This window comes from Phalacrocorax carbo, chromosome 9 (genome assembly GCF_963921805.1).
Source record: "Phalacrocorax carbo chromosome 9, bPhaCar2.1, whole genome shotgun sequence".
NCBI classification, from domain to species: domain Eukaryota; kingdom Metazoa; phylum Chordata; class Aves; order Suliformes; family Phalacrocoracidae; genus Phalacrocorax; species Phalacrocorax carbo.
This window is the reverse complement of record NC_087521.1, coordinates 20,267,360-20,291,825: the sequence shown is the minus strand read 5'-3', so window position 1 is coordinate 20,291,825 and position 24,466 is coordinate 20,267,360. Positions and strand designations below refer to the sequence as shown.

At 40.4% G+C, this 24,466-nt stretch overlaps 1 protein-coding gene across 5 annotated transcripts in view; it reads left to right on the top strand.

Annotated features, from left to right (window-relative positions):
• CCDC88C (coiled-coil domain containing 88C) overlaps window positions 1-24,466 on the top strand; it is a 100,237-nt gene that overhangs the window by 30,839 nt on the left and 44,932 nt on the right. For all 5 annotated transcript variants that reach the window (XM_064460580.1, XM_064460579.1, XM_064460578.1 and 2 more), the window contains exons 4-10: window positions 9,663-9,732; window positions 18,359-18,417; window positions 20,035-20,118; window positions 21,514-21,654; window positions 22,419-22,603; window positions 23,171-23,252; window positions 23,693-23,851. In XM_064460580.1, coding sequence (XP_064316650.1) covers window positions 9,663-9,732; window positions 18,359-18,417; window positions 20,035-20,118; window positions 21,514-21,654; window positions 22,419-22,603; window positions 23,171-23,252; window positions 23,693-23,851 — 780 coding nt within the window. The remainder of the gene's footprint in view (window positions 1-9,662; window positions 9,733-18,358; window positions 18,418-20,034; window positions 20,119-21,513; window positions 21,655-22,418; window positions 22,604-23,170; window positions 23,253-23,692; window positions 23,852-24,466) is intronic.

The window sequence follows — 24,466 nt, the reverse complement described above, 5'->3', positions numbered from 1 at the left end:
TAAGCTGCCCAAGCATAAGAAGGTAAGCTTGTTGGAAACTCATGATAAATTTAACTGATTAAAAATCTTTAAATAAGCTTTTGGAAATTAAACTTTGGGTTTTTTTTTTCTTGACATATATGTTAGGGGGTGGGAGGAGAGAGTAGGGCAAGTGCTAACAGACATGTTGCTCAACTCTCTCTGGTATTCTGCAAGCACTGCCACAACCCTTTTCTTCAACTGGGAGAAAAAATTGTCTTGGGATTACCATTTTTCTTGAGTTAGACATGTGTTTCCAAGCAAGCAATGTTAACCAATAACCTATGTGTTTTATCCCTAAAAATACCTGTTTATCCCATAAAATTCCTGTTGGTCATCACTGCCTGACTGCTGTCCATGTATTTACTGTTCCTCAGTTTCTAGGCGTCATTTTCTGCATTTCTCCAATACCATCCACTCAAGTTTCTCAAAATGGCTTACCAAAGTAACATGAATTAGATCTTGTTTACTCAGGTAGTATTATCCTGTAAAGACTGAACACATTTATGCTTATTTCTAAGCATTTAACTACCTTATATTTGAGCAACTCTGAGGATGGTTGGATGTAGTGAAGGCAAGGCATGGCACCTTTTGCCAATAATGAGAAATACTTTTCTGTGAGCTGACCCCACGTGGCAATCAAGAGGGCTGCTGCAACAGTAGGATGTTACTCAGCATTAACAAGAGTGTCAGGGTAAAGTAGCTTGTTTCTTTTGGGGACTGAGGGGTAGATTGAAAATTAATAGCAAGTTCCTGCTTCAAGCAGGTTATAAGTGTGTCAGAGTATTAGCAGCCAACCTGGATGTTTGTTTTGCTTCTGTTACCCTTAGTCACTGATGAAATTTGACTCGCACATTCACATTAAATTCAGCTGCATCTGTTAGGCCTTCTGTTTGCTCCTAAAATATTCTTCAGAACAAGGAATTAATTAGAAATCCTGAAAGTATCTCATTCTTGTGTGTTCTCCCTCCCTGCTTTATTAATTTTTTCTAGTTTCACAGATTTGTTTTTTTAATTGAAACTTTGATGGCTTTGATTGGACTTTTCAATATTTGTACTAGAGAACCTCAAAATCGTTCTTGTCACACATGCCTCTGCCCTTCTGGGATTAACAGTTTGTTTTGCAGAGTTTCCCCCAAGATGCGTCATTCTCTTTCAAGCAATATTTGTGTTAATAAATGACTTGACGATACTGGCAAAAGTGTAAAATGTGTGTACATTCATACTATGTAGCTTCTGCTCATTATTCATCTTCGGGAAAGCAATATTGCTGTGATGTGTAATCGCTATTCCTGCATCTTCCTGTCTCTAACTCTTTTTTATTCTTGTACTTTTGGCAGCTGCTTTTTCAGGCATTGCATTGTGGTTGTCACTCCAGTAGCTGGCTGCTTCTTTGGAGTGTTTGGTGCTTTTTCAGAGCCTGGGGCTCGTTGCAGTGCAGACCTCTAGCTCTGAACCTCTAAACAAGTCCCACAACTTGCCATATGCTTGCCTTGGGTTAATTATTTTTGTACTTCTTCATGGCAGTATAGAAATTGTATTAAGAAATTCAGTGTATAACTACTGTTACATGTAACTAGTATCATGTGCCCAGTTAGGTGCTTTCTTTGTCTGTTCCATATAAACCCCCAAGTTTTAGAAATACTTGTAATAAGGTAAATGTTAGAAAACACATAGCTAATCTGCCTAGAAATGCTTTTATTGGGTTGGTGTTTGTTTCTTGATAGCAAGCTGTATTTTAATGTCCACTGAAGTGAGAAAATTTAGAACAAGGGCAGTGGAGCAGAGTATGTACCTTGGAATTGTACATGGCTAACACGCTTTGGTATCAGGCATCGGTGTTAAAAGCTGAAGTGTGCTTGCTCAGGTGTAGAGTTTGATGTGAAACTTTCAGCTTTATTATCCCAGCAAAATATGCTCAAACTGTGTATGGGAAAAACTACTTCCTCTTAAAACAAGTGAGTGTGCTTCGTGCTGAGTTTCAGAGGATTCAGAAGTGCTTCCAGTCTGTCCTGGTGGCCTGTGGTGTTTATTTTTAATGTGTGTTAGGCTAAATTATTATGGTCCTTAGAGACCACCACAGATTAGCTGGAAGCGTGTTGAACAGATGGATTGCATTTTAGCTGGTTATATTTGTAATGTCAAGTAACAGGGCTTTAACACAGCACATCTCATATTCCCTGTTACTGCATAAACCACCCCAGGACAAATCTGAGATGAAATAAAATAGAAGTTGAGAGTAATTTGTCAGGATACCGTTATAAACATGTTAAGTCACTTGCACATGGTTTGAAGAGAGAAGTTAAGGATAAATCAATAGGCCTTTTATTTTGAGCAAAGTAGGTAAATTAGTCAAAGGTGCTGCTGGTAATAAAAGCAGGAGAACAGTGCTCCACAATTGGATTTTCTCCTCTCTGGGTCACATCAATATTGCCACTAGGCAAAACCATAGAGCTAAATGTTGTATTAACATAAGTGATTATTCTTGATTCGGTGAATCTAGGGTAGGAAATCTGCGGCTACATAGCCATTGAACATCTCATTTCATATTTTAGAAGTAAATGTACAGTTTGTATTTAGTTTGATTTTAAAAAAACCCAACTTGTTCTGCAGCTGGTGTATGTGGGGGTGGCAGCTTCTGCATTATTTATTCCACTGGGCTAGAAGTAAAACTAATTGTGTCCTAAAATACTTTTTACATAATAAAAGTACCTTTATTTAAATATACATAATTTCTGTTATGTGATCTAAAAAATGTGTACTGTAAACAATTTGAACTGATCTTAAAGCAAATGTTTTTATCAGGACTTGCTTTGCCTGCCTTGTCCTCCAATGTCTGGAGTGATTTAATTCTCTGCCAGCCTGGAGCAGTTGATTTAACCAGTTCATAAAGCAGCAAGAGTGTGCACAATGGATCACACTATAACCATGGAATCTTATTTTTATTTCCTTCCTCTGCTGCTTGTTACTGTTTTTTCATCAGCCTACTGATGCCTTGTATATATATACAAGCTCTTTGTTCCAGCAATGTCTCGCTATGTATTTGTACAGTTTGCAGCAGATCAGGCTTTGTTCCTGACCTGACCTCTGCACTACTCTAATACAAGTAACAAAACCTGAGCCATAACAGTGAATTGGGTGGATCACTGTGCTTGCGTCCTTTCTAGGTTTTTTTATATGATACTCTTATATGCCATCCAAATTGCATGTGTGATTTTTTTTCTTTTAATAAAACCCTATCTTATATGGTATACTTTCACACTGAGTGTATTTTTGTGATTTGGTGGGTTATCTGTACCCTGCACAGGCTGAGTATGGCTAAGACTAGGTATGATTCCTTCACAACCCCTCCCACTGAGATTCCAGTCTACAGTTGTCAGAACTGATTATTTTCAGCAGACGAGGCAACAGTTATTTTAGTGGCTTTTGGGTTTCCACTTGAAGGGTCTTGAAGCATGCTTTGTAATTTGCTGGTTTTCAGGGAAAAAAAAAATCCCTTTAAAGACAGTTAATCCTCTAGTCTGTCACATAACGAATACAATTGTTGCAGAGATGAGTTCTTAATAAAATTTTGTCATGTATATAATGTGTTGACAGGAAAACAGTGACTACTGGGTCACACATGCTGTCATCAGATGTGCTCGCATGGTAAGGTGTACATGGAAAACATCTCAATAGAAGATCTGTTTGTATCTCACTTCCCTGTCATTCCCCTGAAATAACTTGTTTCATCTTGACTAATCTTTTGTGGGACCCTGTCATACAGTTTACAGAATCTTGCTATAAATTATTTCCCTGACACCATTAATAACTCCTCAAATAATCATAGCAAAATTAAACCAAAACAAAACACAAAACCCACTTAAAAATAGTATGTATATATTGGAAGACAATACTTTCTTTTTAAAACATAATCTTGTAGGCTGCAGAATAATTTGTTCTCATTATTATATTAAAATGAAACTGGAAACTTTGAGAAACATATTTTAAAAAAACAACCTTTGTGTCTAATTTGCTGTTTAAAATATCTTAACGTTAAAACTTACTCAGCCTGAGTGTTCACTGTTCCTTAGAGTTTTGATTTTAGAAAAGCTTGAGTTCGGTTGTTCCTTGGACTTGCAGTGCACCTTGGCTGGGAAACACAGCTCCCAGCCTGTCTTTGTGGTAGCATCCAAAGGGACTGTAAGATGTGTAGGGGCAAAGCTGCCACCCCATCCTGCTGCTGGGAGGCTCTGAGCTGGCACAGATGGCCACTGAGTCCTGATGAGACCTTATCTAAGCGTATAGTGTCTCCTTCACCAAATGTTTCCCACTCCAAGGATGTTTGTGAGGTCAGATCCATACTGAGGTTATCAGAGAAAGATGTTGGCTGTGCTGCACAGGTGGGACTCTGCTGAACTTTCCTGCTCTGTTGGCCTGAGTCGCAGCTGAAATGTAAGCCAGATTCCCTGACTAGGTAGCGTTAGCTCTTGCTGGCATAAGTAAAGCTGGTGAGGGTTTTTCCTCATGGGCATTTTAAGTAGGAAAGCACCATTTGGCTTCCAGTCAGCTGGGCAATTAGCATTTTATAGCCAAGCAATATACTTAAATGGAATTGCTAGGCTTGAGCATTGAATTACAGTGGCCGGTAGACTGCTGGTGTTCTTACATAATTTATTTAGTACTTGCTTCTTGTTTAGGATTCAGGGAGAGGTTAATTTAATTCTGTGTGAGAAGCTAGTAGTTACTCTACATTAATGCTGTGCTGTACTGCAGTGCAGGGGAAAGTTTTTGTGTAGAGCTTGTGTTTGTCTGGTGTCTCAGCCATGGAAAGGATAATTTTACTTACTCTTTTCCTAACAATGCATTTGTTGCAAGAGCTGTTGGCACGTTTACATTGGCAAGAATAATACCTTAAGACCATTTTATTCCATGCTGTTGCACATGTATTTTTGAGAAGCAAATGTGTATTGAAGTGTAGTATGGACCAAGGAGACTTTGTTCCTACAAAATTACAAGGGTTACCTTGTTACAGGTAAATAAAATGTTAATATGTGACCATGGTGACTTGAGAGTGAGAGCTGCCACTGTACCTTTTCTGATGATCTGAGGCAGAGAGCAAACATCCGGTGTGTGTGATCTTGGAAAGATAAAAAGAGTAGGTAAAATGTGCCTCAGCACTCCAGAAACAAATTAGAAACTTTTAGATTAAAGGAATGAATATGTTTGTTCATGTTCTTAACAAGCCTAAGTGCTTAACTTGGTCCTTATAATTTTATCCTGAATTTCGTATATTAATGGACACAAGTTGCTCTTGGAGATTCTGATTGGACACGAGGAAAATTTTTCAGTGAGAACAGTCAACCACTGGAACAATCTCCCCAGGGAAGTGGTTGACTCGGCCACATTGGACACTTAAGATTCGGCTGGACAGGGTGCTGGGCCATCGTGTCTAGAATGCTCTTCCCAGAAAGGTTGGACTAGATGATCTGTGAGGGCCCTTCCAACCTGTGATTCTGTGATTCATGAGTCTTGATTTTTTTTTTTTTTTTCCTAAAGCCCTTGACTGCTAGAATCAATGTAGGGGAATTTTGGCTATTTTTTTTTTAGCTCCTTTCTTAGCAAAGTGATTACAAAGAGCTTGCAAAATGTGAAGCAAGTGCTTACGCCAGAAGGCTGCTCGTGTGAACACAGCATTTATTATATTTAATCTCACAATTTCTAGGTAACTTAATGATGTTTCTGAATCCTTGGGGTACCAGTCCTGGAGTGTCTAGCAGCTTTCAGCAAAACTTACCTCTGGCTTAGGCAGTACCTGTGTTGCTTAGATCTGGTGGTTGTCTTAGTCTGCTTCATGCTCTGCACCTCTGCAGGCAAGCACAGCAGAGGGAGCGAGCAAGGACTGAACACACAGTTTGACCTTCACTTAGAAAGCCCTCACTCTCGATACAGGGTCACATAACTCTGCATGTGGAAACCTTTGTGGGCTTTATCTTCTGAGTTTGGGGGTCTGGCTCAAGTAGTGTAAGACTTGGCTGCTGATGTTTATATTTTGCAATAGTAGTGTTGACCTGTTAACTGGAAGAATCCGTTCTTGCAACCATTGCTGCTGTCAAAAGAGCTGAGATCTTGGACAAATCTCCTCAAGTTTAAAATACCCTGATCTTTAGCAGAGGAGCATTTCAGGCACCTACAGATGCTGCATTAAGGCCTGATGGGAATTTGTTTTGAATTGGACTCCTTAAATAACACTTCTGATACCAACGTTATTTTTTCATGGAAATCTCATTAGCAGCAATAAAAAAAAAAAGAGAAGGCAAGCTGTAGGCTGAGGGAGGTGATTCCTGGCTTGTAATACCTGGCCTCTGAGTTGGTTAATGGTCTAAGCATAAAGCTGGCAGCTGAGACCCTAACTGTTCTAATAATCAGGGAAATTGTTACCATATGTTGTTGCTGTAACCTTTACTGTTTTAACCAAGCTTTAGTTGTGCTGTAAAAATGATTAAAAAGTTTCTCACAGGAGTAATTAAATTTTTTTGCTTGTATGGTTGCTCTCCAGAGTACTGTGGATTTTTGTGGGCTACTTAAAGGATTTGAAAACCCTGCTTTGCTCTCCAGCAGCTCACCTGAGGCAGAGGGACATGTACATGCCTCTTTGCCTCTGATGCGGTGTCTTGCAGCTATGTGTGATTTCAAGCGTTACAGCATCCTTTTATGTAATACAGTAAATTGCTGCCCTTGTGGGGAAACATTGCATTTTATCTACCATTTCTCTTGCTGGCTGGGCTTCAGGGGCCTGTCCAGGTCAACCCAAGGTCCAGCGTAGCTGTTCCCTGTGAGATGGTCGGGTCTGTGGAGCCCTTTGGTCCTCTGTGCCAGTTCACAGGCTATAAAAGCACAGATCCATGCCTGAAGACCAGGTTTGACTTTGCGGGGTCCTTGGTGTGGGATGGTAAAACATGAGGGGAGCAGAGAGGTCAGGCTGAGGCACAGCATTGTGCTTGAAATAACGCAGGTTTACTATTTCAGATAATGAAAACAAGAAAATATTCATGAGTGGATGGAAATTGAAGAATTCCCGATTTGCTGTTAGGGGAGGGGACTTTGGTTGTATTTCCAGATATGGGATTTTAAGCAATGGACCTGAGTCACAGTCACATTATCCCAGCTACTGAGTCATTTATTGGGTATCAGCTGAGCCTTGCTAGCTTTCTGTGGTTGTAGCCCAGACAAAATCTGAGTTAAATTCATTAGTGTCAGTGTAAGAGCTTTCAGTTAATGTATTTTTATCTCACACTTGTAGCTGTGTGAGTGGAAGGTACACATCTGTTAATAGAGGATAGTTTATTAAACAGAAGTAACTCTGTTTCTGTGACTCACTTTCCTTATCTTGTAAAGAGAGGGCAATGACATTGACCTTCCTTTATAAAGTGTTGTGATCTACCGGTGAGCTGCACTGCATAGCAGCTAGGTATTATCATCACAAGCACTAATCTGAAGGTGAAAGCATTTAGAACAATAGTAATGTGTTTAAGTAATTTATTTTAAAAATAAACAGGTCAGAATATCACATCTTGCAAGAACCTGAATCTTTCAGTCTGAATTAAGAAGTCACCCCTCGCAGGCTCAGGACCATTTCTGCTTGTATTCAGTGACTTTTGGATTCTTGCCAACAAACACTAAGCTCAAACAGCTATGAGGGTGTTCAGTCGTGGTTATGTTGGATGGTATACTCAAATAATTTTACAGAAGCAGCTCATGGGAATCTTAACAGCATAAAGGTTAGCTGTAATGTCTTTTGTGTCTGCAAGTTAAATAACTAGCGATCTGATGATTACACAAAGACAACACAAATTCTTCATGCATTCCTGCCTCAGTGCTGCTCCACACGCTGGGTGACTGGAAGCACAATTCCTTCTCTTTTTTTTTTGCCATGGAAATTGCTGGTTAAAGCTCAGTACTTCAGTATATGCAAATTCTGATATTTTTTTTTGTTTTGTTTAAAGTCTCGGTACCATGCTGTATTGTCACAGCAGATATTGCAGTCGAACCATGTGCTGTTAAATCAAATAGGATTTGCACCTGTTTTGGTAACAGGTGCAAACAAACTTTTGTTTAACGTGTCTCAAATGCACAAACTGTAAAATGTATTTGGCTAATGACTCGGCGAGTGCTTGGTTAGCCAAACTTCACATCGCATAAAGGTCTGTAGAACCTTCTTTCTTAACAGCGCCAAAAACCCCATCAGCTGTGACACTGAGATATTTCTACTTTATCCAAAACAAAAGAGAAGCTGCTGAGGACTAGGTTTTGGGTATGGTTTGGGGTGGGGGGGAAGCGTGTTATGTCCAAAACAGTTTTTTTTTTGTTTGTTTTAAGAATATCCACTCTGATTACTTATCAAATCTTGCAGGCGCACTGAAATATTTCCTCTTTCAATCAGGCTTAATTTTCCTTTGAAAGCAAAGAAATAACAATGGGGTTAGCTTGGAGGGGAAGTGTTTGGTTGAATGGGTGATTGTTTCAGGAAATGTGTTTCTGTGTTCGGCTGCAGTACTTTTTCTCCTGGCTCTGAATGCTCTGCAAGTATCAATGTATGTCCCCTCCCAGTGGCCTAGAGGTAGGTTGGGAAATGGAGACAGATGGGGAAGAGGCACTGGCCAAACATTTGGTAGAGTTGTTTGTACGTTGTTACCTGAATCCTAGCACAGTGCTTTAATCACCCAATCATTCTCCTCCCAGACTTTTTATGCGAAACAAATACTTGCCTGTGAAATGTTTTATTCAGATCATCACAACTGAGTGCTGGTAAATGCAGGTTTGAAGCTAACAACTGTATTCCTGTGCTCGGTGTGTTACTGGGGTGCATGGCTGAACGTATTACCCTGCAGAGTCACCTTTGCAATGTATTTTTTTGTCCACCTTTGATCATTTTGCCTGCCCCAGGGCTTGTAGCCTTTCCTGCCCCTTAAGCCCATTCTGTCATTTCAGAGCAGCTTCAGGCAGCTGACATTTAAATTTTGAACCTGACCAAGCAATGCACATCTCTTTCCTGGTCTCCCCCAAAATAAAATGACCTTTAAATGAGGTTAATGGCATATTTAAATCTGTTTCACTCCCATTAAAAACGATGCAAACAAATCTAGATCCAGTTTCTCTGAGCAGTGCAAGGTCTGTTCAATAGATTTCCCCTACACCTACTTCCCCAGCCCATCATTAAAATCTCAGATCCACGCAATAATTTAACCAATTATTTGAATTACTCAAACTTTACAGAATGGCTTAGGTACCTTTGAACCCATTGCATTGGTACACCCTGGAACATGACAGCAGCTGTATGTTGAACATCAAATGAAAACAGGTCATGCTTGGGCTAAAGGCATGACTGATGGGTGGGCCTGGCATGGCTGCACATTCATCCTGATTAGTGCCATGGGACCCTTTAAGTTCTGTATTGGCCATTGTTAAGAGGTGATTAGTATATGTTAGCTGTGCAACCTGATGCCATCTTCAAATAGTGATTTCTCAAGTGGGGCTTCTTCTTGTGACCTCTGACCTGCCAGTAAGTTAAAAGCTTTGTAATCGATGGAGCTCTGTATTCTTTGTGGTGTGATTGATTGGAATTCCTTCACACTGAACTTTGCTTGTTGTTCTCTTTTGTTTAGGAGGTCCTCCAGCAGCTGATTGTAATGAATTTACCAAATGTTTTGATGATTGGCAAAGATCCTCTTTCTGGTGAGTAGTTTGTTGAATTCTTCACCCTCCTCCTCTGAAATGCTAAATAAAATTTGTAATTTTTTAATTTTCTTAAATAACAAACATGCTTTTAAACAAAGTGTACATATTTTTAGCCGAACTACAAATATCTGAGTACCTCCAAGTCTAACAGTACTTATATTTACATACCTTTACTTACAAACATCTGATACATGTGTGTTTGCATGTCATACACATACACATGGTAGCGAGTTAGTTCTTGCCAAAGGCAGAGCAGCAACTGTTTGCTTGAAAGTCATATCTCTTCACTCCTTACTCAGAGTGACCTGGGATACGGTCTGCCATAGGAGAATCGTTTGTCCTCCAGCTTTTCTGTCCTGTCTGCCTGTATAATCAGTTCAGTTGTAGCAATACGTACACACCAGAAAAGCCTTGCAGAATTGCCCTAAAGTGTGAAAGAACTGTTGCAAATGAAGTGTGAGAAGAAAAACACATGAGAATGGAGAGAAGAATACATATATGATAAACTGGGAAAAGTGAGGAAGAGAATCGACAAAGAGAAAAACCTCTGTCTGGCCGTGTTTCCTAGGCAAGGACATCTTCTCGTGTGAGGATTCGCATCAAAAGTGACCTGGAAGCCAATGAGCTCATGTCCAGAATCCAGTGTCTTTGAGACAAAATGAAAGCTGTTTAGCCTGAAAATGAAGCTGACTTTTCCTTAGAACCACGTTTCTGAAATGAAAGGTTTTGTTGCTGTGGTTTTTACTGGGCTTTTTTGCATGCCCATTCTATCTCTGCCTTAGCCCCATGCCAGTGCCAAGGACAATGTATTTCTTTTTACCAAAGAAGGAAAACTGGATGAGCCCTGTCAGCAGTGATGGGGAATGACACAGTAATCAGCATCTCCAAAATAAATAAATGGCAGAAAGCTTGGCAGAAGATCTTATTTTCCTGCTCTTAGCAGCAGTGGTGTGTGTATGTACAAAAAAGGGTTTATATCAGAGAAGAATATTAACTTACAGATGTTGCATCACTGAAACGCATAGTCTTGGCACTTCTGCACTAAAATAAAGCTGAGGGTAAGGCATCCACTTCTACAGCAAGCAGATTAAAATCTGCAATGACAGCCTTAATTATCCTGTACAGGCTACTGTTATGGGTAAAGAAATAAATGGAAATACAAGAGCTGTTGGTTTTCTCAGTCGTATGGGCAATGGGCAGAGCCTGGGCTGCTAGCTTCAAGAGTGCTGGTGAATAGAGATGCCTGGGCCAACAAGGCAGTATCTCTGCTGGCTAAGCGTCAATGGAGAAGGACGGCTGTTTTCTTGTCATGGGCATTCCTGACTGACAGCTGGCGGGAGACTCATAATGCAGTAACCACAGTGTTGGTTCCTGGGGAAGCTGCACACTTGAAAGCTGTCCTGTATTTAGCTATCATTTCCCATCATTGACCTGCTGGTTTTTGTCAGCACCTCAAATCTTTCTTCTTTGATGAAAGTACCTGATGTGTCTCTTGTAGGAAAGATATTGGTTATTCATCTGTTGTAGGAAAGATATTGGTTATTCATCTGTTCTATCTTCCAGCTCCTTTAATTAAAATCAGAAATTATGCTTCACTTTCTGACGTCTTTTAAAACGTGGTGGTTTTATTTTGTTCGTTTCTTTAATGTGATCTTTTAAAATTTATTTTATCCATTGCTGACTTATCATTGGCATTATTCAAAACATGGGAGAAGAGGATAAAGAATGCAAAAATGTAGCTTCTGGGTGTCTAAAATTGATGGGGTATGTGTGTATAAAAAACATGAAGTTCTTGTTTAGCCACATGATATAATGGTTTTAAGACCAGTCCCAACTTAGACACTACAGAGGAAGGTGGTGAACAAAGGAATACTTGAGATGTACTTGTACATTCTTTGGAATGTATTCAAGGAGGAAAGTGTCTGAGGGGATAGGATTTCAAGAGAAGCTCATCTTAATCTTACCCTTAGGTAGATGACCACTGGTAAGATGTGCTGAAGAAACAGTTAGGGAAGTGGAGAACAAGAACTTCCTTCAGGAAGAGGAACCTGGCTGAGGGCTGACAGGAAGCTCAGAAAGAGGGAACAGGGAGGAAAAGGCTGAAGAGAAGTTAATAAAACAATACAAAAAGCTGAGTGAAGGAATAGGCTGGGGTGAGCAATGTGGGTGAGTGATGACAGGTGACTGTCAGGTTGATGTCTTTGTTACTGAGTATCTTGCAGAGAGGAGTGAGAGGAAGGCTGGGGCAATTGGGAGGGGAAAACCAAGTGAAATGAGAGATTCTTTGTCAGTGAGAGCACTAAAGGATGGCTGCAGATTGAACAGAGATGCGAGGACAAAGCAGTCATCAGCACGGGAAGTGGTGCTTCTAGCACAAATACAGAGAACCTCCAGAAAAAGCTGATGGAGAACCAAGGAGTATGGCGCTGGCAGCAGTATGAAGAGATGATGGAGATAGTTATTTTAGGGAAGTGTTTAAAAGTGGCAAGAATGATAGAGAATAAACCTTTCTCTGTGTCAGTAATCCAGTCCAGGACAGAGACTGAGAGGAAAGGAGAGTCCTGGAGGGGCGGCATCTGCACAGAGTGCTGGGCAATGTGGGGAGCACTAGGAGCTGGAGACTGAGGCGCAGGCAGTCTGCAGGGCTGGGGTGGATCTGAGAGGTGGTGATGAAATCCCAGTTTTGCCTTCCCCCATCCTGTAGGTAACTTACCTGAATGAAAGGTCCCTCTTGACCAGAGGAAATAAAACTGATCCCACGATCACGTTCCTGGAATAATGTTGCTTAGCACTGTTTGAACTGTGAAGGCTCCTAATGACTGTATTTACTCCATAGGTCCAAGACCAGAGAGCTGTTATGTCATTCAGGATGATTCACTGTGTAACAGTTTCAGTGACTTATTCTTGTAACAAGCTGATATTGTTTTCCTATGTGTGTTTTTCAGAGCCTGTTCACCAGTGGTATCTGCAAATTCTACTTTTTCCTTCTAAAACACAGCGAAAAGTGGTGTTACATATATTAAATTATAAACTGAATGGCTCTAAAGCTGAGAATGCTATTCTTGCTATTTAGCTCCCATTTGGCACTCAACAGTTGGGACTATGATGGTTTCTGCAGCTCTGCTTTGAACATGACACTATAGGAAAAACAGAGCTGCCACCAGTAAAAATGAAGTGGCAGCTCGCCTTTTGCATAGGAGATGGCACATGTCTGCTGGGTTTAGATTTCCTTTCTTTCATGTCCTCTAAATAATTTTGTTCCAGGCCATGACAATTTTGCCTACTTCAGTTCATATGGCATGGGCATAAAAGTTGCAAAAATATTTGTAAGAAGATGGTTTTGACTGTTTTTTAGAATATAGGGAGCTGAAAAGAAACTTGGAAGTTTAAAGAATTTAGAAAGTTTTCCTAGTAATCTGACTTGCAGAATAATACAGCTGGTGTTACAGGATTTATTCTCTTTGCACTGTACAATAGACAGCTACTACCATTAAATTTCCTTTCTGTTTTTATCTTCCTCCATGTTTTTTCTTGCTGAACAGCTTTTTCAATTCATTACTGCACCACAAATCCCCCTGTGCTCTATATGAGAATCAACAGCCTATTTATCATCTATACATATCACTGTAATGACCTTTTATAATTATCTCTAGTTTTAGCATACCTTATAAATGTCCACTCATTCTTGTGCCCACAGAAGGAATATCAGTACACAGGACTGGTCCTGAACATCTATTTAGAGGTGTTGTGTAATTTCTTAGTTTCTAGACATGCTTGGTTTAACACAGCTAGTGAGCGTACTTGGAAACTGATGGCAATCAATTCTTTGAAACAGTCATAGTTAATGGGGGGAAGCAGATTTTAACTTTTTTCAGACCAAGAATGGAAATGAGATTTTATTTGCCTGAAGTGGGCTCATTTCTGTCTCTTCAAAAAACTTTGTTTAGATCCCCTTTTCAAATTACATGTTAAGTTTGTGAGTGAGAGCACCTAAAGTCCCTGCTAACAAGTGTCTGTAGAAACTCTTTTTCATTAAAATCATAAGATGTCTATTCCCACTGGGGTATTTTCTCATGTCTGGTTTCCTTCCTCATTTTGTTTCTCAATCTTCCAGAGGCACAAAGGTTCATAAAATATAAAGGTAATAACAAAATGGTGCCTCAATAGTGTAAATTTAGCATTCAAGCTTTTCTCACTTAGAATGTTCCTACAGTTGGGGAAAAATGTCGCGTGTGTGTTTCACCCCTTCCTACCTTCTCTGCACGTCCAGCAGCTGCTGTGTGTAGCACTACCTACACTGGCGCTCCCTCTCCTCCGCTGGAGGAACATCAGAGTAGAAATGTGCAGAAAGAAGCATCACAAGCTCAAGATTTCATGTGCTTGGGCTCTCGTTTCCATTTTCTCTGACATCTTTCCTACCTGCTGTCATTTTTTTTAATCATCTGTATTCTCTCTGTACCTTGATCCTCCTTTTTTTTGTTGTTGTTGTGTCTCCTAATCCCCCTGCCCGCCTTTTCCTTGAGTCCTGCCATCTGTTTCCTGCCCTCTGTCCCCTCTGAGAGCAGAGGGCTCTCCTGGCTCTGGCACAAGGAGGCTCCCAGGACGCACAGGTGGTGCTCGGGCTTTCCCTCCCTTTATTTTCCAGAAAACCTGCTGGCCCTCTCTCGTGGGTGGGAGCAGATGGTGGTCTTGCACACTCCTGAGGTGGCTGGCTCACTCGCAGGCACAAACAGGCAGCCTGACAGCAGCTGCCCTGGAATTTTCAAAAAAGTGTAAAAGAAAAGAGGTGTGGTGTGTTTTGGCTTTTAGGCTTGGTTTGGTGTAGGTTTGGGTTTTTTTTGTTTTTGTTTTGGGGTTTGGTTTGTTTGGGTTTTTTAATTAGTAGCTTTCCGTTTAAGTCCTAGTTTGAATCCTGTCCATTTGTTTCAGCTTGTGGGTACCTGTCTGCCAGGAGGTGTCCCAGACCTAAGTGTTTTGCATCCTAGGTTGTAGGAGGACGCTGTCTTGGTAAGGTCAACTAATAAGCCTGGGTGGACCCAGCAGACTTGCCTCCCAGCTGTCTGGGAAGGACTTGTGTCATCCCAATAAGCCAGCATCAGGAAGCCTTGCACATTCCTGTCTGTGCAGTTGCACAAGGAACTTCACCACCTTATTAAATCAGCACAAATCAAGCCTTTTGAAAAATGTCACAGAATTGTTCGCTGTTCAGGAGGTGTGTCTGGATTGGGGATGAAGATCACTGGCTTTTATTCAACATGCATTACAGGATGAGTGCACTGTTCTGAGCGTAGAACTTAGCTGCTGCGCTGTGTAATAATCCTAGATGTACTTGCCCCTCATTTAGTAACCTTGGGCACTCCACTTCAGTGTGTGGTATCTCAGCTCTCCTGTGAGTAAGATGAAAGGGGAGAGGGGTAATTAATCTCTTCCTGGCTTATTCCAAAGTTTAATTGAAAACTCTCTCTAAAGCACTTTAGATTGGTAGAGATGTTTTTCATACTCATACCCTATTTCTTCTAAATATCTCCTGTAAATAAAATTATTCTACAAGGCTTTAAAATGATACTCAAACCTAGCTTGAGTATGAGTGTTCTTGGAGTGCCTTAATGCTAACAAACTGTCTGCATGCCATGGGAGGCAACTTCTGAATGAAAGCCCAAGGAACTGAACTCTTTAAAACAGTCACACATGATCTTCTGAAACACTTTTGTGGCTGGCAGAGTAGATCTGCTAAGTAGACCTTTCAACCTTAAAAGTGTTTCTAGTGGGTAGCACAATCTCATTTTCATTACATGTGCATAGCATGTCTGCAAGCATAAAATTATTATTAAAGAAATTTTGGAAAAATCCTGACAGCTAAGCCTTCTGTGTAAGCTGCCAGTGGGGAGAGCAGACTGCCAAATGTTATATTTAAAACAGTAGCGAACTAATAATCTCATGATTACCTTGAGTCTTTTAATTTCTATAAACTCTGGTTTGGCCTTCCCTGCCAAAGGGGCTTGCCATGTCTGCCTTAGCTTCCCTTCCTGATGGGAGGGCCTAAGTGGGGACAAGGTCTGAGTGGTATTGCCAGGCCAGGCCAGTCCCTGGTGGGAGAACAGGGTTGACATTGCTAAGTTACCCTGCAGTAAAAGCTGAAGGTGTTTCCCTTCAGAGGGTCATGCAGTGTCACTGATGTCCATCTGTTATCTCATGGAGAGAACAGCTAAAGCCTACTACCTTTGGTGCAGAGAGGTAAAGTGTGTCTGAATGGCTTAAATAGCTTTAAGTCTTTAGGATGGTATAGATGTTGGAAAGTAACTCTGCTGTTTTCTAAAATGAGTGATTTCAGGCCACTTAGGGTCATCCTGAGGATAGCTGTGATGCCATGGTGCACAGCTTGGAATTTATTGTTAACCGATAGAGATGCCCAGAGCACATGAGGGTTAGAGCACTTGTCTGGTGTGATCTGGAGCAAGCACCCTGGTGGCTACTCCTTCAGTCTCTTATGGAGATGATGTTCTGAGTAAGTTTGGGAGAATGACACACACACTTGAGTCACTTGCTCTCCATAACTTACCAACTTGCTCTCATGTCCCACAGGCATGCTCTGCATTTAATCCCTGGTCTGGATCTGCGCTGAAGCTGATGCAGAATGAAATCCAATGCTGAAATTCTAATGACAACTCAGTTTCATGAAAAAAATGTCTTCTGACCAAACTCTAAGTATCTCCTTGGGCTAGTAGTGCCCTCAAAAGAACTGTTCATGACGGAACAGATCTTTTGTTGTTAAGAGTTTTTTTTGTGACGCTGTCTACGTTTAAGGTTGCGTTATTCAGAATCATACAGGACAATCAGACTTTCACAGACTGAAGTGTTATTTTTATATTGTAATTTTTCAGAATAGAGCAAGCTATGTATGCTGCTAGATATGAGGAGAAGAGTAAGAATGATTGTCTTTCAAAAACAGTTTTTAAATGTTCTGCAGGGTAATAAACAATATTGTATTTACAGGTATTTATGAAGTATGAACTAGCACACTTTTAAAAAGTCTGTCTCTGCAGAAGAGGAAAATTCCTGGTTGCAATATCTTAATGGTTAATAATGTGGGACTTGAATATTGAGAATACTAGTGTTGATTTGTACATATGCTGATAATTTCTGTAGGGGATTCTTGCAACGTTTTAAAGATAAACATTCCTAAAAGTTGTTGAGAAATTGTTTAACAAGTAAGGTACATCTAAAGACTGGTTTAGTGCATTTATGTGCCCTAAAATCAGGAAATCAGAAAACAAGTTATTTCCTAAGATTACTGCACATGGCCGTGCTGGCTTGCAAAGTTCTCAGAATGAGAGTAACCCCCATGGTAATTTAGGTCAGTGTGCTTTTGTGCATCTGCAAGGCTGCGGCAGCTTAATTGATGAGTCAGTTTAACTCGAGTTCTCCTGCTCATGCCTGTAACTTTCTGCCAGCGCAGCCTTACAAGGGCATGGTGTTGGAGGAACAGAGTTGCACTCAGAAATCAGTATCTGTCTGTTCAGTGATAGAAGCAATTGAACAGCCAAGTAAAGCAGGGTATGAAATGAAAGCATTTATCCCACAGTTACACATTCTGTGTCAGGAAGCATGCAGATGTATAGGGATGAGAGAAAACTATACAGCCTGTTTTTCTCTCCTCCTCCAGTGTGGATGAGGACAGGCTTTTCCTGAACCTAACTCCATAATGATTTTTTGTTTACTCATTGAAACTACTTGCCTTCCACCTCCCTTTGTCTATCTTTGATATACGTAATCTTTTTTACCACCCAACGATCCCCATGTTAATTTTGTTGAAACAAGATCTGGAGTTGGCTTAAAGCCACACTAGTTTCCCTTGTGTGGCTCTCCCTCCCCTAACCTTAGGAGTCGGTGGGCAGGGCTGTTCATCGCAGCAGGATTCCCTGCAGTAACAACCTGCGTGTGTCTCCTCCCCTCTATGCCTCCCTGAGCATATGGTTAGCTGCATATTCTCCCTTCCACATCACTCATTTTTTATCCCTCTTAGCACCTGGGGTTTGCGCTTCAAAGTGTGAACAGGCTTTGATGCCGAACAGAGGCAGAATTTATGTGCTAAAACATCTCTCAGAGAGAATTTATGTGCACAGAATGGCATTCAGCTTTGGGAAGCCTGGCAACTATTTTACAGGCAGAGAATTTAGGATAAGCTCTCTCTTTGAGAGTAACCCTCCTTTGCTTCTGCCCAGGGTGTTTTTGTTTTGTTGGGGTGTTTTGGAAGAGGTGGTGGTTGGGTGGGCCTTTTTGCACCCTTGTTAATCACAAAACAATGGGCAAACATTGGGCACGTGTTGAAGTATTTAAAGGATTTTCTTTTTTCCGTCCTGCATTCATTAGAAAAGCTTCAGAAAATGTAGTAAGGATAGCACGTTGAGGCAGGAAGAAGTCTTGCTGGATTTGGAGTTTTAAACTAGTCCATAAGAACAGGATTGTTACATGGAAAGTATGGCAACATTATAATGGGCACATACATTGTTTAGCCACTTATTCAAAAGTCTTACTTGTCTTTTCAGGCAGATGCTTTGGAGAGGATCACTGGCAAGTACTTAATTGTTGTACATATGTACTGATTCCCTTTTTTCCTCTCTAGGTAGAAGTATGGATGAAATTAAGAAGCTTCTGTTGTTGGTTCTGGGATGTGCTGTGCAGGTGAACATTCATTAAAGGCTATTATTGAGAAATAAGATTTTTTTTTTTAATCTGTTATTCTTTCTGGACTGAGAAAATCCACCAAAGATCAGTGCTGTAGGAACAAACCTCCAGCTCAAGACAGCTCGTGAGCTGAAATTGTGAGAAGACACTATAGATGAATGAAAGAAATGCAGAGGAATCACACTGTGATAGCGGTAAACTCAATTTGTTGCCAATGCTTAATCAGCCATCGGGTATGTACTCTTGCAACTAAGTAGTGTACTTCGATAACAAAGTGGGAAGAGATAAGCTTTGAACAGAGTTCCTATATCAAGATTGTGGTTGGTTTATTTTCTTACTGTTTTAAAAAGCGGAGGGAACGGTACATATTAATGCCAGATAGATAAACTAACAGTCTAAACATTTGTTTAATGCACCTTGATTTTATTTGCATGATCTTTTGGTTTAATATTATGTGTAGAAAATCAAAAGTTAATAGATACTTTGTATATTCATGTGGGGATTTTTATGCAGCATTTGTTAAAATAAATAGACAGGCAATGTATATGGGAAACTACCCAGAAACGTACACCAGTTACCAGATAAAGAAATCAGTGTTCTGACCACCAAACCTCTGTGGTGGTAAACAATAGACGTGTTGGGGGCTGGCCTTTGCTTATAATTGACCTTGTTTGTAGGTCTGTCTAGTGTTTTTGTCATGCCTTAGGACACTTACACTGCTCAGCTATGTCAAGTCAATTATGTCAGGGTAAAGCTGTCTACATATGGCTGCTCTGAACTATCTCATTGTTGCATTGCAGAACAAAGAATAAAGGTTTGATTTGGCAAGCTGCTCTGCATCCTCAGCCCCCATTTTAAGGGTCTGAGGTTCTTCCCAGTGAGAGGAATGGTTGAGACTCAGAAGCAGGCCCCAAAAGGACATTGTAAATGAGTTAAAAAAACCCTAAGTAATGCTTAACTTCTCCAAAATGCAGGATTGTTACAAGAAGGCAATAATGTTGTAAGTGTACAGTCACAGATACACAGATTGAAGATGTCTGCCTTTTTAAAAGCCTTAAGTAAAAGATTTATTAAAATCTGTTTGTCCAGAATGTCACTCATTTTTTTATCCAGAATGTTTCCCAACCCCATTTTTTTATCTAAAGCACATGTTGATTTAGTCCAACAAGCAACAGTATGCATTGATGTGAAAAGTGTCTAATGTGATGAATCTCTTTTCATTGCCAAAACCAAGCAAAATGCAAACAGCAAAGCAGACAGGTTAAATGATGCAATGTAAATGTACGTTTACATTTGTGCAGCTCCATTAATGAAGCTGTGATGATTTCCTCTGGCTGTTGCCCTGCCTCTTGATCTCATTGCGTGTTAAACTTGTTTTTAAAGAACAAAAACAGCCATTTAACTTAGCCTTAATTATACTGACTGTAACAATTTTAAATAATTTAGTGCTTAATTCAGTTCATGCTCCATATGGAGCATTCTACTGTGACAAAGTGTAGATCTTGAACATTTTATCATTAACAACGTGGGGATTTTTTTTCCATTTAAATGAAAAACGATGCAGTAGGTTTTAGGATATGTAGCACTGTTTCAGCTTGCGTTTTCTTTTAACAGTGTGAAAGAAAAGAAGAGTTTATTGAAAGAATAAAACAACTGGACATTGAAACCCAAGCTGCTATTGTGTCACACATTCAAGAGGTGGGATTCTCTGTATTGTCTATTTTGACTTTTTATCTCTTCCTTCCTTGACTTAACAGGGGTGGTTTTTTTCTATGAAATATTAATGCTTGGAATTTCATAATGGATTCATGAATGTCACAAAAAAAGTTTGAATATGTTACTGGAATCAAATTATAAGATGAAAATGATAGGCACTGGGAACATTACTTGGCTCAGTGTAATTCTAAATTCTCAGTGTAATTCTCAGTGTAATTCTAAAGAGATGCAGTGGGAAACACCTTGCTTGCCAATTATAGGCGATGTAGAAGAAATTGTTGTAAAGATACATGTGTGATATTTCCAAAAAGCACGTGTGGCTTAGCAGCTGTAGTGCCCCTTGCAGCAATAGCGTAGGCACTTAGTCCCCAAGTCATGTGGTAGGTGAGACACAGGCTCCCCAGTAGCTTGCTTCAGACTGTGGGCTCCAAGCTCAGATGGTCTTGAGAAGTGAACTCTGCAGCTGAAATTTGACACATACTCTGTTTTTAAAGAGCAGTTTGATCCAATGATGAGTATTCTTGGACTTTGGAGGTTTCTGTAGAAGGAAGGAATATGGGTAGGTGTTAGGAGCCAGCTTACTTTGGAGATCCAAAGGAAAGCCACAGGACACAGCCCCTGCTGTGTGCACCTCGCTGGGAGTGGGCACTGGCTGTGACCGGGTGTCAGTGCGTGCAGGTGTAGAAAGCCTGGTACACTCAGATTTGAGGAACAAATAGTGAAAGTATAAGACAGGTACTTTTTTCTTAACAGTTAAAAAAATAGTTCTGCTTTAAAAAAGAAACTGTGATGAGCTAAGCACGTGGTTTTGGTAAAAGAAGGAACAGTCTTTAATTGAGCTTGAGAGACTTGCCTAGCATTTCTGCTAAATGATTCAGAGGAAATCAGTTTGGGTAAGATTGCAGTTGAAAGGTACACTGCTAGCAGCAACCAGAGACATTTCTACTAAAGGCAGCTCTTCCCAGCTGTATCAGCTGCAAATTGCAAATTAATTGAAAGCGGAGCTTCCTCTCAGTGAGGCACCAGCCTAACTGTTCATTGTGGGGTCAGTCCCTTCAAATCCCTATGGTGACCACCTCAGTGCCTGTAGTAAGACAGCTGCATACTTCTAATATGCAAGCACAAGTGCTATTAGTCATAAAAGGTATCTGATCACTTTTAAAAACTGGCCTGAATAATTACAAAGAACTCTAAATACCAGAAATTGCTGGGTAGTGTTACAGTTAAGGTAGTTGTGTGTGTTATTTGCAAGCTGGTTTTGGTGAAATGTGACATGTTTTTTAACTGATCAGTAGAAGAACCTGGGGGATGCAGTATACACAGCAAACAAATTTACCTGAACCAGTGGAAGGACAACTTTTTTGTTCCTGTTCCTAGGTGACTCACAACCAGGAGAATGTCTTTGACTTGCAGTGGCTGGAGCTCCCAGATATGGCCCCAGAAGAACTAGAGTCTCTCTCCAGGAATATGGTTTTCCACCTCAGGAGGCTCATTGATGAGAGAGATGAATGCACAGAAGTACGATGACTTCTCTCCCATATAGAGCGCATGTGAAGTAGCAGATGCAGGGACCATTCCTTCTCTTGTGTCTTGTTTGTGCACTGGGTTTCTATTTCTTCTGCACCTTTCTACTACACCTCTGAAAATCTGTAGAAAGATTTTGACTTTTCCATTTTTTCTCATGTAAGTGCTCAAGAGTGGTGAAATGATTGGTAAAGAGTGGAGTGAAGTTTGAAGTTCAAAATATTTGAAGCTGTGACTTTGTCTTGAGATTTTTTTTGTCACTGCATGTCTGCTCAGTGGTCCATCTTTGAGTGGTTGCTTGCTTGACTCTCCATTGGTATCTACCATCAGGATTCAGTGTCTTCTGTAGTTTGTTTTTTTTTCCCCTGTGTGAAGACAGCCCTATCTGTTGCTAACTCATCAGCTCCTTTCCCTTCAGATCTCTGAAGGCTTCTCCCCTTCTTTAAGTTGTTAATTTTCTGTTACACTTTTGTCTGTGATTGTGTTAGTTAAAACTGTTAGTGTTACAGTTTTTAATGAATTCTCCAAGCAAAGTAGACTGCCCGTTTTGAGTATTGGAAGGGGAGGAATGTTTTAGTGGTCTGAGCATAGTGGAGATTTCTTTCCACCTCTGTGTAACCTTCCCTCCTGGCTATCACTTGAATTCTGTATAATGCCAGGCTGCTAATTTTCAAAATTTATAAATCGCTTTTAGATACTTGAAAACCAATGTGTAATTATTCTTTATCTCTTGACATGACATATTTCTGTATTTCCAGATCATTGTAGATCTCACTCAAGAGAGAGATTATCTGCAGTCTCAGCAACCACCAAGTCCTCTGAAAGCACCAAGTCCAGATTCTTCACCAAACCCAGCCAACCCTCTTTCTAATGAAGACAAGCAGCACCTTGCAGTTGAGCTGGCAGACACAAAGGCTAAACTGAGAAGAATTCGGCAGGAGCTGTGAGTCACCAGTGATTTGTGCTTCTAGAGACTTGTATATTAAGTCTTGCACATCCTGAAAATGCAGATGCCTGTTGGCTTCAGTACACTGGCTTCCATGGGAGCTCTCAGAATCACATCTTCCAAATTTTTTATTCACAGCAGTAGGAAGCTACTATGGGTGTTCCATCTTACTTTTTTTTAAACTGGTCTTTAAACACAGAGTGATGGCTACTTACATTTTTCTTTTTGTCTCATCTTTCTCTTCCCCTCTTCAAAATGCCAACTGCTAGTTGTGCTTTTTAGTTATTAGTGAAGCTAGTGTGACAGCAGTAGCACCAATGAGATTTCAGCAGAGGTACTTAGTAGAAAAACAGAGTTGCAAACGAGATCCATGACATGTGTATGGTATAATGAGAAAAAACCTCTCACTTTTATGAAGCTGTCATGACAAAGAGGCTTTATGTTCAACCTATGCTAGGAGATTTCTATCTTCCTTTCCAGATTCCCAGCAGTGTCCATATAATCAATATTGTTTTGGGGCTGGGTGGGGGGAGTTCTTACTAAGACTTTTCTAATCCTTTTCAGGGAAGAGAAGTCTGAGCAGCTTGTAGATTCTAAACATGAAGTTGAGCAGCTCACCCTGGAGCTGCAAAGAATAAAACAAGAGGTAAGATGTGTTCGTTTTACTGTGACAGTCTTCCCTATTTAAAAAAGCCCCTTTCAGTGTGAAGGTAAAAACGCTACTATGCCTACTTTCAATGAAGAAATCAAGTTACTCCAGCAAGCTGTTTGATTATGGCTATGGCATAGCAGTGCTATGATTTCCACTTAACTGGTGAGAGCAGTCTCATCTGTTTAGCTTGCAAATAGCCTAGTAATGCCTGGAGCTTATGCAGCATCAGGCATTAGAAATGTCAGTCCCCACAGGCTGAAGAACCTCTCTCCATCTTGTAGAGAATTTACTGGCTAGTTAGGAGAATTCTTTTACTCCTGAACCAGGGGAATGCTATTTGCCTTCACTTAAAATATGTAAATGATGAATAAAAATAGAGTTTAAAGAGCATGCTTTCAAATATTGACTTAGATTTTTCTTCCTGCTTCTCACAGAATATCCACCTGACCTCAGATGCTCGCTCTGCCCGAGCATACAGAGATGAGCTTGACTCTCTGAGAGAGAAAGCAAACCGTGTGGAGAGACTTGAGATGGAGCTTGTTCGGTGCAAAGAAAAACTTCATGATGTGGACTTTTACAAAGCTCGCATGGAGGCAAGTGAAAATTGGGAGAAAGATTTCCTGAGTAATCCTTAATGTTTGGCTCTTGTTGTGTTACCAGTTCACATGTCATATGTCATTGAGCTGACCGTAGCAAAACATTAGAGCAAATTTCATAACATACATCATAGTTACTGACTTAGCAACATTAAAATGTCTTTCAGTGGCAAGAAGGACTTGGTCCACACAAAAAATAAATACCCAATAGTTTTAATAAACTCTGCTTAGTTCAGCATAATGTGGCTCAACAGGATAGAATTTTCTGGATGCTGCTTCTCGAGAATCAAGATCTTTAGCCTTGAAAATTTCCTCTTAGGTAAGATGCCTAGGCTTCAGAGTTGTTCCTTTGACCAGTATTTTGTCATGTGTAAATTAGCTAATGAATGTCTGGGTGTTTTTCCTTAGGGGTTTGCAACGAATGCAACTGTTGTTAAAATGGTTGGGCATTTTTAAGCATGACTTCAGATGACAAATTCTAGCCACCCCTTTTTGCAACTGTTGCTTGTAGTAGAAAGGAGAGAAAATCTGCATCTTCCCCAGTGCACTGAGTAGGGTATGTGAATGAAAAATGTATAGCTTTGTTCCAGTAGTAGTGCCAGCTACTCAGCT